We start from the raw sequence: 17,330 nt of genomic DNA, 5'->3' as shown, positions 1-17,330 counted from the left end.
ATCGTGTAAAATATGAAAGGACGTAGATAACGATAAATATATTTTTCAAGTGAAGCCAACTAATATTTTATGTTCTAATGAGCTTTCAAAACATTTGTAGATAGACGTATATGAATAAAATGATAACGTTTGACAGTTGTATTCTCATCTGTACTGAAAAGCAAACACCCAAATGATGAGTACCTCTTTGAATAGTCCTCTTTATTTGCGGATATCTTTTGGGTAGACCCAATAGTTATTTCTCAAGATAGCAACTTGGTGCTACATCTCTTCTTGGACATATTGTCATCACCAGAATTTGAAGGGAATCTTTCTGGAAATCATTCCATATTTACCCATAGCACGTCATCCTGGACTCTGATTTGAGAACAGTTGCGTAAGTGGGTCAAATATCCCTGCAAAATCCTGAAGGATAATAGAGCTAGTAATAATCCCACCTAGTTTTGCATCCTTCTCTCATATCATAATAAGGTTTAGGGTGAGCTTATGAATAGCGGTAAACATCCCATGATGGAGAAGAAAAGGTTACTTGTAATTTTAGATCTCCTTAATGGGAAATATTGAATTCATGAACAAAAAGTCCCCATGGAATGCTAAGAGCAAGAATGGCTTGTTTGACAATATTAAGTCCAGACTTCCCAGGAAAGCTCCAATATTAACTGCCTATGATCATTTACAGCTGTACTTCCTTTGAAATCAGGAGTTAACATGGAGTGTTAAAGGGATATTTTAGATTTTTGGCACAGTTATTAGACTGTTCATTCACTATGCATCTTAGTTTTTTCCAACAAATACACTGCAACACTATAAATTTGTCTAAAGATTCTTTTGAAGTTTAAAAAATGTTTAATTTTGTGTTTAGGGAATTAATGAAGAACTTATCAAAACCAATTTATTCTCTTGCATAAATTGTTCGGGAATCCCACTTTCAAGCAGAGCAGTTGGGGGATTCAATACAAATTGCTATGATGTAGACCTAGTAAGTAACCTTTCCATGGTTGCTTACCTTTTATTTCATCCAAAGGTGTAGCCAAAATAATGAATCTTTTGATTGTTGGTGTATTCAGGGGTATATTTATACTAGGTGAGGATCTCCGGATCAGCATACAGACCACATTTCCAGTTCTAATAAAGTATGCCAGGTCACGGCTGGCTAATGTTTCAGAGGGCATTTGTGTCTCACCTTAATGTCACCTACATGGTGCCAGCTTAATGTGTACATATTCATGATCCTTCTTGCCTTTTGTTTCTTACAGGGCGGACCAAGTAAGACCGTACAAAAGCACTTGACTGGATTGTTTAATAGCATTCAGTCTTTCTACCATCCCTCAAACAATGGCCGGTGGTTGGTAAGTAATGGAGACATATTTGATGGTGGCAGCAGATTAAAACTTGGTAAACTGTGAAGATGTTGTAACTCTTCCTTGACTGGAAATGTTTATACTCCAGGAATTAATGTTTTAATAAGTCAATGTCTTTGCACTGCTCTCATGCCACAAATCTATAAAGATGTCTTCCTAATGAAATACTCATGTACCCCATTAAAGTTGATTGATGATAGGAAACATACTTTTATGCTTGGTACATGTTTTGTTCTTCTGAGTTTTAATGCTCTGTCATCCTCGATAATTTGACAGCAGCAAGGATACTGCAATGCTTTAAAGATTCCAAAGTTTTGTAACACCTGTACCTCATCTAAATTAAGTTAATAACTGTTGAAGTTAGGTGTCAGAAATTAAGTAAAGCTCTTATCTATTTATGATATTTATCTCTTACTTACTAAGCAGATGGAACACAGGTGTGCTGTGTTAACTGCTAGTGGTACCTGGAGAGTTTTTTTCTTTGACTTTGAAAATTTGTAAAAGGATTTAAAGCTTCTATTAAGTATATCATTTCTGTTTCTTATTTCACTTTTGTTAGGCATTCGTAATTTTTGCGTAGACAGATAAAAAAAATTACAGTGCCAGCATGCAGCTTTTTTATTTTTGACTTCTTCAACCTCTGTACTTGTTCTCATTATTTGATTAAATAGTGTTATCATAAGAAATAACTTGTGCTTGCTACCCCGCTCTGCTTTTACGTAAATATGTAAATTGATATTTGTATCCAAATCAATGGTTCTTGACTTGGGATGAATGACGGACACAACCCCGCAATAAAAATCTCACTTCATTGTGCTATTTTATTATTGCCTCCTCCATGCACAATCTCCATCAAGTTTTGTAGTGTAGTTCCTAAATTCCCAATAGGCTCTGCGCATTGGAATAATATACACTATAGATTTTACATAGGACTGAGGTCAGTACGTCTCTATAGAGTATATTAAACTTAATTGTGTGTGCTAACTCAGAGGTCACTAGAAACCTTCTTGAATAAATAAGAATCGAAACGATATCTTCAGAGTCGTGGAAACAATAGATAACTATTTTACTCAGTCAATCGAGCTTGCTTCGTTTCTACAGAGTTGCATAGAAATAGAGATAGAGAGACGAGCGTTTCAATAAAAGGGGTTTATTGAACAGTCCTATTTTTCATGCAAGAGATATGAACTGCTACAATCGTTCGACAGAATGCAAAGTATAATGCGTACAGCGTAAACAGTAATATAAAATAATACTGTATTAGCATTGCTATGACATATATAAAAATACATACATAAATAACACAGGCTAAAATACTCAACTGGTGCTTCTAAAATACGCCTACCCCAGTGTACCTAACCTAGGTCTAGTACGAGGGAAGAAGTAGGTTCTGTTTTAGCATACGTTTTAGTTCTGCCAAGAATTGCCAAAGGTTTCTCTAGGTTCTAATCAGCTCCATACCTTAGAATGAGAGAGGTTGGTATCTCTTTCCCTGGACTCGATTTCTCAACATCCCGCAAGGGGAGTCAGAAACACTGGAGCTGGATTCTCGGCAGGAGGATGACTGCGTCTAGTCAGTGCATCAGCTGGAGAGTTGGCTTCCTTCGGTACTTGCTGTGGCGAGCTGCGTCGTGCAAGTAGGTAGTCGAACTGCACCGAACCACACCGTGCTTTGCCATAGCAAGTGAAAGTATATGTATACCTTGAAGGTGTTTAGGTATGCCAGTATTGACGTACAGTCGGGCCTATGAAGGTCATAAATGAACCCCTAAAAAATAGATGTTCATGCATAATAAATGAGTTTTTGGAGAAATCAATATCCAAGCAAGGGGAAGTCCCTAACGGCTTAAGAGTCTGGTTTTCCAAGAACTTGTTGTGACGTAGATGAACGAATGGAAGTAGCCATGTCTGTATTTGGGTAGCATGGACTATGCCTAAATAAGGACTGTATTTCTATGCCTATATAAGGGCAATGTGAAATGTACCTATATAAGGGCATGAATCGGGAAATGCATACGGAATCTAAATCGACATACAACACCCACTCCACTTTCTTATGTACGACATTACTAAGTTCTAAACATGTTAAACATATCTAAATCATATCTATACATGAAGTGCTAAATGCATGTCTTAAACACATTGTAATGAAGTATCCAAACTAAAGCATTGGTGCTGTACACATTAAAGCAAGTGTTCATTCAAAGCACATGTTGACATTATTGAAAAGCACACCGAATGATTCACAAAAATATACTTTTATGAAATGGCTCGTTAAATACAGAAGAAAAAATGCCGAAACCATTTCAAGTCAGATTACATAAAACTGTTTGTATGTGGACAAGGTCATATATTGTCTCTGGAAGTTTTTCAAAGAATTCTTGTTCTCTATGAATAGTTCTACTGTAAGCAGATTACTTGAGCCAGAAAGGATAAATACAAATTTGGAACAAAAATTAATCGTAGGAAAAAGAGGTCCAAAGTTAGTACCTTGTTTTGAAAAATGAAGGTCGAATTCAAAGTCTCTCAGAACGCTGTGTGCCAAAATCAAAAGTCAGTGTTAGGGCTTGGAGAAAACATGAAATCTTCTATGTTTGTTGACAAAAAGTCATCTACAATTGTAGGCGAAAGTTGGATTACCTTGTTTAGAAGATTAACCACACATAGATGTGAAGCATCGCCGTCAGCATTGGTCGCATTAGCAATGTTCGTATTATATGGTACCTGCGCACCTGCAGTCTACTCTCGTACCTCAGCAGTTGCAATTTGCGTCTGTGAGATCTCAATGAATGCCGTCATCAGAATTGGTAGCCGCTGGGGACAACACAGAGCATGGGCCGTTACGGGGTCCAGCAAAGTATCAACATCCGTTGGCATGACTGATGGGAGTGTGCGACATGTTTCTAACGCGCATTCTTCTCCGCATAGCAGGCAGCGTAGAACAGGTAAGATGCAATCTTGCCAAATTGGTCTGAATGATAGAAACCATGTGGTATTTAATTCTCGTAGACGAGGTGGTCCCAAAATTTGGACGATGCGCTCACTACACTTTTTTTTTTTAAATACATTTTTATTTATTAAATTGTTGCAAAACAGAAACATGAGACCCAGAGAAAAATTTCTGTGCAGAGTCACAATACACAGCATTAAGGTACAGTCCAAGACAGGCAAAGAGTTACAATGAGGAGCTTTATGGCGACTTGAGTATCCAGGAATGATAAAGTAGCAGCACCAGAGAACCATAGGGTCACGTCCACCCCAGAGGGCGCGCAAAAAAAGAACAATAACCAAGAGGGACAGAAAGTCGCAGGAGCGTCAATGGCCGGAACGGGCCAGCGCTAGCGGCCGCTGGGGACCAAGGGCCGGCGGGGAGCACGGGAGAAGCTACGCTGCCGGAAAGGAAGCGGGAAAGAAGGGATGGGCGACAGGGGGCCAATTAGACAACAGGGTGGGAGTAACACAATCAAAGCACTATGAACCCGGAGTCAATACCCCCCCACCCGAGGAACACACATGAAAAGACAACAGCGGAGAGGCTCATAAAACAGCAAAGGCGCCGGGGGAATAAGGTTAAGGGAATAGGCACTGACCAACATCGGCGACCGCCGCCGTCACAGGGCTGGCGGGTAGCGCGGGAGAGGCAGCGCCGCTGGAGTGAAAGCGGGAGAGGAGATAGGCAACCAAGGGGGCCCAAATGTCGACCGGGCGGGACCTGGCGGGCATCAAATCCCAAAGCGTTTGACAGCGAGAGGCATCCTCCAGCCAACTCGCAACCCTAGGAGCGGGCCGCCGACCTGGGCAGCACCAAAAGCATCGCAATCAAACGGCGAGAGGCATCAGGGCAAAATTGAACAAAGCCAAGGAGACACAGGAGAGGATCAGGGCACACAGCCGTGCCGGTGATGTCAGAGATAGTGGAGCAAACCGCCTGCCAGAACTCTTGAACCTTAGGACAAAGCCATGCAAAATGAGCAAAGTCCGCAGTGGGGGTGTAAGAATCCACAAGCTGTTTCCGCAGGAGTGCCAGGAAATGATGAAAGGCCCAAACCCCTCCCTCTCAAACTCCCCCACGCCTAACAGACCATTGCACGCGAAGAAGAAAAAGAGGGAAAGGAGGGAACAAAACAAGGGAAGGAGGGGAGAAGACAACTCGGACCAGAGGCTTCAGCGAGTCAGACACTGGCACTGTAAAGAAAGAAGTCAATGAACAATGTGCAATGTAAGAAGAACCCCTCCAGTCCCGGTTACCCTAGTTCTTCACTTCTCCTATGGATAATAGGAAATATTCCTCTCTCGAACACCACTCGTTTCTTTATAGAGTGCCCCAACTAACCTCACATCACAAGTTGCTATGGGTAACCTAAAAAGGAAAAAGACACAAGAATGAAACATAGAGATATGTGCCTACTCTGAGAAGAGAAAGATACACTAACTCGGGACTTACCCTAGTGTGAGGTGTAATGGCAAAGAAGTAATGTTGCTGTAGAGGGTCAGGTCTGGTGATGATATCTATGCCACAAAGAAATCCCCTATTAACAAATGCAGGTAGTAATGCTATAGAAAATAACATATAAATAGCGCCATGCGCCTGTACCAGATCTTCCGGGTATCCACAGCTGCAACCCCTGCCAAGTCTGACACACCAAAAGATTGGTCCGACGATGCCGCAAGCATCATAAACATAAATGGCTTAGGGGTGATAAAACATAGGTAAAAGGCAAGGGGACTACAATGCCCACAATGCTACCATAAGAGCCCCCCGCCCGTCCTGCCCAAGTCCGGCCGGCCAACGAGAAGCCAAGTCCGGCTGACGGGCGGAACCGGGAGAAACAAACAGGAGACTCTCCAAGGCAGCAAAGGAGAATATTGTAGCCGGCTCTGGGCAAGAGATAAAGACGCTGAGTCCACTTCACAAGGGACCAGAGCGGGAGCGTCTTACTGAGCTTGAGGATTGTTGCCAAAAGCGAACAGGAATCCCCAGGGGAAACGGTGGGGGAACACCAAGGGGCTCCAATAACCGGAGGAGCCAGAGGCCGGCTGGAAAACAAAAGCACCGGCGCGGAACACGAACAATCAGGAACAGAGTCGGAAAAGGCTAATGCGGAAGTGACGCGACGCAAAAGCTGCACGAACACTAGAGCGCGATGCGCCGGTGTTTAGGGAAGTCAGGCTTTTGACGTCTGTCTGACTTCCTCGCGCATGCGCAAAACGGCACGGCCATCTTTGTGGAGGTCAGTAAATCGGCAGGCGTGACAGGGGGCAGCACAATGCATTCAAGAGTCCTCGGGGATAAGCCAGAGCCGGTGGAGATGCACGGGAGTGCGGTAAAACCTGTGCAAAAACTTGAAATGAATCAAGCGGAGTCGATAATTTGGTGAGAGCTTTTTAGTTTTACTACAGCAATACAGCCAGTCGGCCTCCGAGATATCAGCGCGAGGTCCGCCCACCACACGCCTCACGCGACCGAGTCGAGGAGATGGGGGCTGACAACAGGGCAAAGGCGTATAGTTTGGTGACCAACTTATGTGGCGACGTAGAATTATATACGAAATCCAGGGCCGGGAAAGTAGGTGGGGGTTGTGGGAAGGTGGGGTGCAGTTTCCGGCAAGTAGCCCGCAACTGATAAAATAAGAGTGTGTCCTGCAGCGATGGGGACTCTGGAAGCGAGTAGGAGGAATTCTCCGAAGAGAGATCCGCTAAAGTCCTCAGGCCCAGCCGTGCCGCATGACGGGACATACTAGAAGACTGAAGGGACGGAAAGTCCGGGTGGTCCATAATTGGCATAGCATCGGTAGAGAGAAGAGGAAGACCAGAAAGCCGGCTGAAGGAGGACCATGCCCAGCTCAGCGTCTCGGCCGTATCGACCTCAGTCCGGGGGCGCACCGCAGGAGCGAATAGCGCAGTAGTTAGTGGCCAGGGGGAAATGACGTCAGACTCCACCGCAACGTGGGGCTGATAGGGGTGGGGTGAAGCCAAAAATGCAAGAAGCTGGCCTGAGCGCATAGAGCATAGAGCCGAAAGTCAGGTGCACCCAAACTGCCAGCAGACATGAGCAAGGTCAGGATATCATAGGCTACCCTGGGTTGCCGCCCCGCCCCTACCAGCGAGACGACCAGAGAACGCAGCCTGCGAAAGAAATGAGAAGTTAGGGGGATAGGTATGTTTGAGAAGAGATACAGGAATTTAGGGAGGACCACCATCTTGGCTATAGCGATGCGGCCGGCCAGGGACAACTGCAGGCGGCTCCACAAAGGGATCTTAGATTTGAGCCAGTCCACCGCGTGCCCAAAGTTCGACCTCCAAAGGTCATCCAAGTCTCTACTCAGCCAAATGCCCAAGTAGCGCGTAGGACCGGATACCCACTCAAACGGGAAGTCAGGCGCGAAGGGGAGGGTAGCATCCGTCAAGGGGAAAAGAACGGACTTACTCCACTTTACCTGGATGCCCGAGAGCCCGCCAAATCGAATGACCTTCCGCACCAAGGGACTGAGGTTTTCCTGGGGATGACGGACATAGAGAGTGATATCGTCCGCATACATGAAAACTAGGAGGGAGTGGGACGAGAAGCCAATGCCTCTGTGAGTATGGTGCTGCTGTAACCTAGCGGCCAGGGGCTCCATCGCGATGGCAAAAAGCAGGGGCGATAACGGGCACCTCTGATGGGTTCCACGAGTAATGTTGATGGGGTCGGACACCTGACCATTAATGCGAAGACGGACGGTGAGGCTGGTATAAAGGAGTTTATTTTACGCAAACAGTGGCACTGAATCCCATAGGCGGCAGGACATAGAAAAGGAAGGGCCACTCCAGCGTATCAAATGCCTTTGTGGCATCAAGCAGGGCAGCCACGGCCGGAAGATTAGGATTAATTTGATGTAAGACGGAAAAGATAGTGCGGAGATTGTGGAAGGTAGCCCTACCAGGGATAAAACCAGATTGATTGGGGAGGGCAATGGTGGGCATTAATAAAAGGATACGAGAAGCAATCAATTTGGCAAAGATTTTATTATCGATATTTATAAGGGAATGGGGGCGGTAGGAATTGTGGCGGTCGGCGGGCTTGTCAGGTTTAAGTAGCAGGGTTATTATTATTAAAGCCTCACAAAGGGACGGCGGGAAGATGCCTGTGTCAAAAGACTCATTTTACATGCCCGCCATCTGCGGTTCCAAGATGGTGGCGAACGATTTATAAAACGAGGCAGGCAGGCCGTCGAGGCCCGGTGCCTTCTCACTAGGTAGGCTGCTGATGGCTGCCAGAATTTCCTCCCTAGAGTAAGGCTCCTCAAGGAATTTACGATGATGGTCTTCGAGCCAGACAAGGCAAATGGACTCGAAATACTGATCAAACTCCTCTGGGGACAGAGGGGAGCCAGCAGAGTAGAGTTGGGAGTAAAAGGCATGGAAATGGGACTTAATTTCTTCTGATGAGGTGGTCCGGTCCGGACCGCCGTCACTGAGGGCTGTGATATAGGAAGCTGCGCGCGGAGGGCGCAGAAGGTTGGCAAGGGTACGCCCCAGGCAATCCCGTTCTCCAAAGCGACGGGCCCGACCCTCCCTGCCAAGGAAGGATAGCTCACGGCCGGCCTCATCCGAAAAGTCGGAGTGTTTTTTACGCAGTAGCGCCAATTTCTCGGGACTGGGGCACACCGCCTGGTCGGCATCCAAGTCCCGGATCTCCCCCTCCAGTTTAGCCAGGGTGGAGCGAATAGAACGGAGAACACCTGCCTGTTTGGAAATACATTCTCCCCGGATGAAAGCCTTGAAACCCTTCCATAGGGTGGAAGCCGAATCGAAGAAACCCACGTTAAGATCAAAAAAGTTAGTGATTGCGGTTTGGATTTCATCACAGAACACAGAGTCCCTAAGGGCATTGGGAGAGAGACGCCAGGTGAAGGCCCGACGCTGAGAACAAGGAGGCCAGGGAAGAAGCTGGACCGGCGTGTGATCGGAAAGGGTGCCAGCCATGTGTGTGACCTCAACGGTCCAGGACAAGACGTCCGGCGAGGTGAGCCAAAGATCAATTCTCGACCAACAACCCTTGCACCAGTAACGCAAGTGCCTTCCCGAGCATCGGGACGTAGATGACTCCAGGCATTAAAGAGCGAATTATTAATTAAGATAAACGAAAGAGCAGTAGCGGGTGGGTCATGTAAGAACCGGATCGATCCAAAATCGCAGAGAGAGTAACATTAAAATCCCCACCCCAAACTATAGCCCGCGGGGCCGCAGGAGGAGATAAGATGCCAGATGTGATGAAAGAACTCCGGATCATCAGAGTCCGTGACGTAAATTGCAGTGATGGTAACAGGCTGAGCCAGTAGTAAACCATGTAAAACAACATACCTTCCCTCCGGGTCAACGAGGGCTCGGGAGGTCTGCCAAGCGGGAGACCACGACGCAACAGGATTGAGACACCCCTAGCATAGGATGAGTAGGTGGAAGAGTGGGATTCCCCCCAGTGGCAAGATTGAAGTCTGGAGACAGAACCGGGTAGCAGGTGCGTCTCCTGTAAAAAGCATATATCCACCCTGTGGTGCCGTAGATTTGCATGAATCAAATGAGCCTTATGGTAATCATTCAGGCCGTGAACATTCCATGTCCAACAGATTATTTCAGCCATAAGGAGCAGGATGGGGAGCAGCATTATGCAGAGCGAACATCAGGCAGCGCAATCTAACATAGTACATGTTGAGCGCGGGGAAGTCGAATAACAGCTGGGGGAGCACAAATAAGGAGCAGCACAGGGGTAGAGACCACCCTCGGGCGGTTGCCAGCGACAAAGTGGCATAACAGGACAGCAGGAGCTACTGACGGGCCGGTCTGACTTGAAGGACGTGACGCAATAGAAAAATACCTCAGCGACCTACAAGCTGTACAATGGGGGGGCGTGACCCATGAGACAACAGGAGCATCTATGAGGCATCGAGTGGAGCTGCAAGGCGTAGCTGGGAAACACCATCTAAAAAATACATAGAACAAGAGTCGGGTCCATACCAAATACAGAGTGATAGCGACCTGCAATGATGTTGCAGAAATAGCACAATACAGCAACAGAGCAAATTGTGAGTGCAAATGGACAATGGCAACGGAGTGGTGCAGAGAGCTTCGTATCGTGTCAAAAACCAAACAAGAAGGAGCCCACCCTCCAAACCCCCCGTCCCCCAAACCACTCCCAACAACCCATGCAGAAAGAAACCCAACCAACCCGCACCCACACCAACCCCCAATCAGGCTGAGGATACCACCCACACCACCCAGGGAACCCACAACTTGGAGGAGGAAACACATTGTGAACAATAGGAATCATCCCGGTGGGGGAATGGCAGGACACGGCGGACACCCCTGCTGAGGAGCAGTGTGGCTAAGCTATAATAGAGTAGCAACATCTGAACACAAGTCACATGTGAAACCAAGAAAGAACCATTGTCCGCACTGTTAGTCATTATCACTTAAACGGTCGGCCGTCTCATGTGAAGACTTAGAGAGGGAGGATCTAGAGTCCTTGTCCAAACGCTTGGCAAAAGCGAGGGCCTCTCTGGGATCGGGGAAAACAAGTGTCTTAGAGCCCTACCGGACCCTCAGCCTCGCTTGGTAGGCCAAAGAGTAGAAAACCCTTTGCTTCTGGAGGATGCGCTTGGCCGGCATGAACTCTTTCCTAGCGGCCTGAACAGTCAAGGTATAGTCCGGGTAAAAGGAGAGGGTGTTGCCCTGATGTGTGATGGTGCCCTTATCGCGAGCCGCCCGAAGAATGGCATCTCGATCTCGGACGTTCAGGATCTTCGCCACTATGGGGCGGGGAGGCAGACCAGGTCCAGGGCGCGGACCCAAGGAACGCTGGGCGTGCTCCACGATGAAGAATGGAGACAAGACCTCCCCAAAGATGTCTTTGATGAGCTGCTCGACGAAGTCTTCCATCCTGGAGATGTTGGTGGACTCGGGAAGGCCCGTGATGTGAAGGTTACTCCGGCGGGAGCGGGCCTCCAAATCTTCATTCTTCTGCCGGATCACGGCCAAGATCTTGTCCATCTGGAGTAACTTCTGTCTGTCCTGGGTGGCCGCGTCCTCAGCGTCGGAGACCCTGGATTCCACATGTAGAAGTCTGTTATCGTGGGAGTGCACCCGGGTCTTCACGGAGTCGAGACGGGTGGATAGTTGATCGAGCTGGGAAGCAATGCCAGCGACGGTCGACTTGACCTCGAGCATGATAGCCTTCAGGTCGTCATCTCGGCCCGGAGGGGGGTTCCAACGCCCCAGAGGGGTCAGCTCCGCCCGAGCACGCGCCGTCCTGACGCGAGGATCTCTGAAGTTTAAAGGCGATCTTGGGCTGCTTCGGATCAGATTTCCCCATGACAATGTCCAGCTCTGGTGGACACCCAAACACCCAGGAAGGAGAGCAAGCTGGTGGTATGAGGTGTGAAACCAATAGTCAGCGGCCAGTAGCGTAGAGTCAGTCAGGGAGCACAATCCGGGAGGCAGTAGGGAGGCGGCACCAGAAGGCACCCCGGCGCGCCACCCCCAGCACAGCGCATGGCACAGCCGGCAGCCAGGGATAGATGAAAGGGGCCACAAACCAGTCCCGTGCCGAGCCGCCGCCAGCAGGAGGAAAGAACCGCGAGATTGGGCCTCGGCGAGGCGAGGGGCACCCTGGCAAGAGACAGCAATCAACTGGTGCCGGGGCGATGTGGAACCCCACAGAACCAGGACCCCCAGTAAGGACAGAAGAAGCAGCACTCAGTTCCAGGGAGCAGCAAAGATGTGGGGGCCAGGTCCCGAAGGGTGCCGAGCCCCAGCTATCAACAGGAGAAGGACCCCTCTCAGCCCACAGCGGAAGCAGAGAGGGGGGTCCAGGGGCACCCCAGCGGGCCACATGGTAGAGCGTCAGGAGGGCAGGGGCAGAAGCGAAGGAGGGGGACCCCAGCGGCCAAATTCAGGGCCCAGTCGCCGCAGATGCACCACACAAGCGGGAGCCAGTCACCAGGGGGCCCGCCCGATGATGCAGTCTGCGCGGCGTAACAGCAGAACGCCAAAGCTCCAACAGGACAGCAGTGCCAGACCCCAGGCCGGGAAATCCACGGCAAGCAGAAGCCCCGAAGTGCCCCAGGGAGGAGGGGCAGGAATGGACTCACCGCAGTGCCCCCACGAGCAGGCCCCAGAGCAGGGGGTTGGGCGCAGCAGGTGGGCCTCCTCGATGCTTTGTGGAAGAGACGCCCAGGGAGGCGCGACCACAGCAGCGGGCAGTGATCTCAGCACCACACAGCAGGAATCAGGTGCTGCAGCCGGCACCTGACCTGAGGGGAAACCCCAGCGGGGGAGGCAAGGGGGGCACGCCACTCCCACAGTCCAGCACCGGCGGCGCCGCACTCAGAAGCGCCACAGTTTCACAGGTGAGTGCACGGTGCTCCCCAATACGGAACTCGGTCAGACAGTGCGGTGATTGTAGCGATGTCTGCAGGATACGTGCGGATTAGAGAGCTTGGCCGGCAGAGCCCACTTAAAGTGTGGCCATCTTGCAGCCGGCCAAGCTGCGCCCCCCCATGCGCTCACAACACTTCATCGCCAGTAGAGTTGTCTCCATGGAGACCTGGGTGTCGCTGGTAATTTGACTTGCCATATCGCAGCAGTAGGAGCAAAAAAAGTATCCCTGCAACGAGTCCCAAAAGGAGGGGCAGTCCGCCAAACACAGAGTGCGCAAAGTTTGGAAATATTTCTAGGACTGCTTGAAAAGTTGCTAACAGTCCGGAAAATACGGTCTTAAATACATTTACAATACCGCTCGTATCAGACATATTAAAGATGCGACTTAACATTTCTGAGAAATGTATAGGGCAGTTTGTAGCCAAAAGGGCATGTATCACGGCAGAAGTCCTTGCGACTTGTAGATCATAGGTTTCTTTGACCGAGGTCAGTGTCACAGTTTTTTGCAAAAGAATGGCTGTCATTCTGCTTAGAGTATCAATTTATATAGAAGAGATGTTCAGTGAAGGCCAAAGTGGCAACTCCCTGACTAACTTGGTTTTTTGGAACAAAACTTGCATACAGCAAGTGACCCTGGCTGACACAGTTACTAGATATGGTATACCTGGCAACATGCCACAGCAGCTGTGATCGTTCAACATGAGGTAACTTTCATTTGAAAGTTGTCCAAAAATTGGATCAATCACTGCAGCTGGTGAACCTTGCAGGTGACAGGAAAAGTTGTTAGTGGAACCATCGGAGGCCCGTGTAAATTAATACCCGACAAAGCTTAGTGCGTTTTCACAGTTTGAACCGCTAAGAAACACTTCACGTCCCCCACTCCAACATCTGTGTGTGTATGGTAAATTCCAGGATGTCTTGATGTATTCTTTACCCAACCTTTCATATGTACCTGCTGGTATGTGTTTTAGGCAATACTGAAAATGGAAAATTGTAACAGGCAGAGTGATTGTTCCATGTATAATCCATTCGGCAGCTGGTTTCTCTGCTACCGCAAATGGCAATCTTTCCAGTTTTTCAATGCTCAGCACCATATAGTCTGCTCCCCTTTGTGCCAATTTGATCTATTTATCAGTGAAATTGAATTCTGAAAACAGTGACGTAGTATTGATTAAACGCCAAGGCACATAGCCTGAACGAAGGTTTTGTAACGGTTAGCCTAATAGCATGATAGAACGAAATTGCGACTGACCATGTTGCAACATGACCAAGTCCTGTTCCATGATGTCTATGGCAGAAGACACTATGCTGTCCAATGAATATATCCTGGATGACAGAGTCGTTAACCCATTGTCAACCACAAGGAGAGATTTTTCCAAGTTAATACAATCAATTTCTCGTATTCTTTCTGCAGTCTCTGATTGCGTAATCTTCCATATTTCATTCTATGCAGCATATATACCGGCATATATAAAAAGTTTTTGACGCGGTTTTCTTGGTCCTAGCAAGAATTCCCTAAGATCAGCGCCTTCTTTAAGTAAAGATAAGTGTTGCTTTACAACCTTAAGTGTAGATCTTTGTAGCCAATCAAGGCAGAGCTTCCCTACACTGTATGTTGTTACTATCCCAGGATGTTGCCTTTGAACATATCTTGGGTCTGGTCTATTGAATGTGAAACCCTGTGTCTTGTTCAGGAATCTATCTTGACAGTTGTTTGTGTCTCTGGGCCAGATCAACCATTTATTCCACTCTGGATCTGTTCTGTTGTGATGCAAAATAATATGTACGTCGACCTCCCCCTCTGAAGTTTTATCACTATCAGGTGTAGGTGTAGGTATGGACGGATTGCTCATGTCTTTGATCTTGGCGAACCCAAGGCAAGACGTCTGTTGGACAGTGTCATTCAAAAACAACATTTACTCAGGGATGATACAGGCTCTAAATATAGCTTCTACACCCTGTACCTGCCAATCTTTCGTACCACAGATAGTTTTGGCTCAATGTTGTCTTTCCAAAAGTTGAAACCAAAACGCTGCTGAATAAATCTGTTTGGTATTTGTCAACATAGTTTTCATTCCTGTTTTGTTTACATTTTTAAAGTAAAACGATTCTGCATTGGATACATTGAACCCTGAAAAGTTTGGAAATCTCATAACAAATGTTTTTGAACTACCCTTTGGTGGTGTAGGACAATGTTCCTATTGGTTATACATTAATACATTTCTAGGATTTGCTCATTTGTGCAAGAAATTATGACCATAATGATTATAACAATAAATTTTTCATAGTCTGATGAACCTTCTAAATATTCTTGATTTGTGAATACTGCAGACATTTCCAGACCTGACATCATATTATTAACAGTCTCGAAGTCCCAATCATCAGAAAAGGTACTAGAGGTAATAAAGTCACTTAATGAAATCTTGAATAAGTGTGGAATCTTCAACAGCTCAATCAGGCCAAAAATGTCATATTCTGTTTTGTCCCAAACTATACCATCAGGTATATGAACGGGTGTGATGTTCACTGATGACAAGTCTCTTTGTTCACAATGGGATGATTTGTGTGGTTTGAGGAGTAAGTTGACGTTCTTACTTGCTGTGTCCATTATGACATATCTTCCATTTATCAGCATACCCAGAGTTATTACCACAGTCAACCAAAGTAGAAGAAAAAATATTCCCAATACAATCCATAGCTCAATCCATGGTGAAATCAGATAAATATTTTCCAGGTGATGGAAAAAGGTCATTTGCTTGTTCTTTGAAAGTTCTTTTTGCTAGCGGTGTTTCAGGTTCGCTGGGATCCTCAGAAAACGTATCAAAGTTAAAGAAATAGCCAGAGGCAGTTCTGTCAATTGCTAGGATTGCATCTGGATTTGTTGAAATCTCTGGAACCACTTGATCACATGTTACTTCAGTGTAGACTGGTGCTACTTCGTTGTAAACAGGTGTTTCTTGACGAACTGTTATTTGGGTCTCAAGAGGTACAAGTTCCATAGCTTTGTTGCATAGTCCTTCTTTTCACACTGCAGATTCCTCAAAGGTGATGAGTCAGTTTGAACCTCTTGGATTGTAGCTAGAGGTGTGCATCTGCTTCATTGGTGGAGTCCACTTGGCCTACTGCTTAGTATCGGCCATCTGTTCTCCTTTTTACCAGCAAGGGGTGGCAGTAATACTGTTCTTGATCCGTGGATTGCTAGGACAGGTACTGGTTGTCTGTAAGAAGGCCCAAATTCCTTCTTGTCCGCGATCTTTTCTCTGGCTAGATCACCACGTTTTGGGATCCAGACAGGCCTTGCTGGGACGGTTGGTTTTTCCCCAGTCGTGGTTGGTTTAGCAATACGTTGCTTTGCTTCGTTCTTAGTTCATTTAAGTCCTGTAAAACAGCCAAACAATCTTTGATATCAAATGTTTTTTGTTTCACCACTGATGTCTGACAATCAAGGTCGGGCACCAACATTCTTGTCCCAAAAAGGACCTCATACGGAGTGATACCCCCTAGAAAACTTCTTGGCAAGTTATTAAGACTACGTTGGACACTTATTAGATGTTTGACCCACCGTCACCCAAACCTAATACCCTAGCAGTTACAGATTGCTTTATGTCCCGGTTTTTTCTCTCCACAACCAAATTTCCCTCAGGATGGAATGGACTAGAATACCGCAATGCAACGCCCAAATTGGCCATAGCCTCCTTGTAAGCTCGAGAGCTAAACGCAGGACTCTGGTCAGAATGTAGCGTGCCGATTGCATATGTGCAGATAAAGACTCACAAATCTTTTATAACATTTTGTGCGTCAGCCGAGCGCTGAGGCCACATCCAAATGAACCTTGTCTTAGTTTTTATGGGATTGCATTTGTCCACAGGGACGTCTGTGTGTAGATAGCCTAATGCTGTCTAACAAAGTTGTCTGTACTGGGCTGGCTATGCTATAGTCTGGTATCTAGCGGCGTTCAGTGCTGCGATCTCTATTGCAGTTTATGCAGTTAATGACAAACATATGAATGTGAGCATTCATTCCTGGCCACCAGTACGTCTCTTTTACAGTTAATATCGTTTTAGAGATCCCTTGATATATCAGACCATCTCCCAAATGTGCTTCGTATATCAAAGCTACGTTTCCTGTTTGGAATTACTCTATTCCCCACTCCAGGGAGTCTAGCAAAAAGAACGTTGTTTGCATCAATTATATATGAGTATTTGAGTGGAAACTTTTTAGGTAACACTGCCCCGCTGCCTTTGCATGTAGCATTGACAGCCAGCATTATTTTGCTGTCTATTTTTGTTTTCGAACAAGTGAGTGCAGCTACGGAAACCGTTTGCACAGCTGCCTTCGCAGCTTCATCAGCCAATGAATTCCCTTCAACGTGAACGCCATCACGTTGATGACTGAGGTGTGTATCACATGAGTGTTTTGTAGTCTTTCTCGTAACTTAACTACTTGTTCCCAAAGCGTTTTATGCTTGATTGTGCCAACTTTTGCATCTTTGAAACCGTTTTGAAGCCAATTCTGTAAATATTCATTGTAGTATTGGACACAGTCCAAGGAATC

At 46.9% G+C, this 17,330-nt stretch overlaps 1 protein-coding gene across 2 annotated transcripts in view; it reads left to right on the top strand.

Moving 5' to 3' along the window:
• Positions 1 to 17,330, top strand: part of PSME4 (proteasome activator subunit 4) — a 1,411,622-nt gene that overhangs the window by 220,045 nt on the left and 1,174,247 nt on the right. For both annotated transcript variants that reach the window (XM_078649478.1, XM_078649477.1), the window contains one exon: positions 1,257 to 1,349. In XM_078649478.1, the coding sequence (XP_078505604.1) occupies positions 1,257 to 1,349 (93 nt within the window). The remainder of the gene's footprint in view (positions 1 to 1,256; positions 1,350 to 17,330) is intronic.

This window comes from Lissotriton helveticus, chromosome 6 (assembly GCF_964261635.1).
Source record: "Lissotriton helveticus chromosome 6, aLisHel1.1, whole genome shotgun sequence".
NCBI lineage: Eukaryota > Metazoa > Chordata > Amphibia > Caudata > Salamandridae > Lissotriton > Lissotriton helveticus.
The sequence above is the reverse complement of the archived record's forward strand: the minus strand, read 5'-3'. Positions and strand labels throughout refer to the sequence as shown.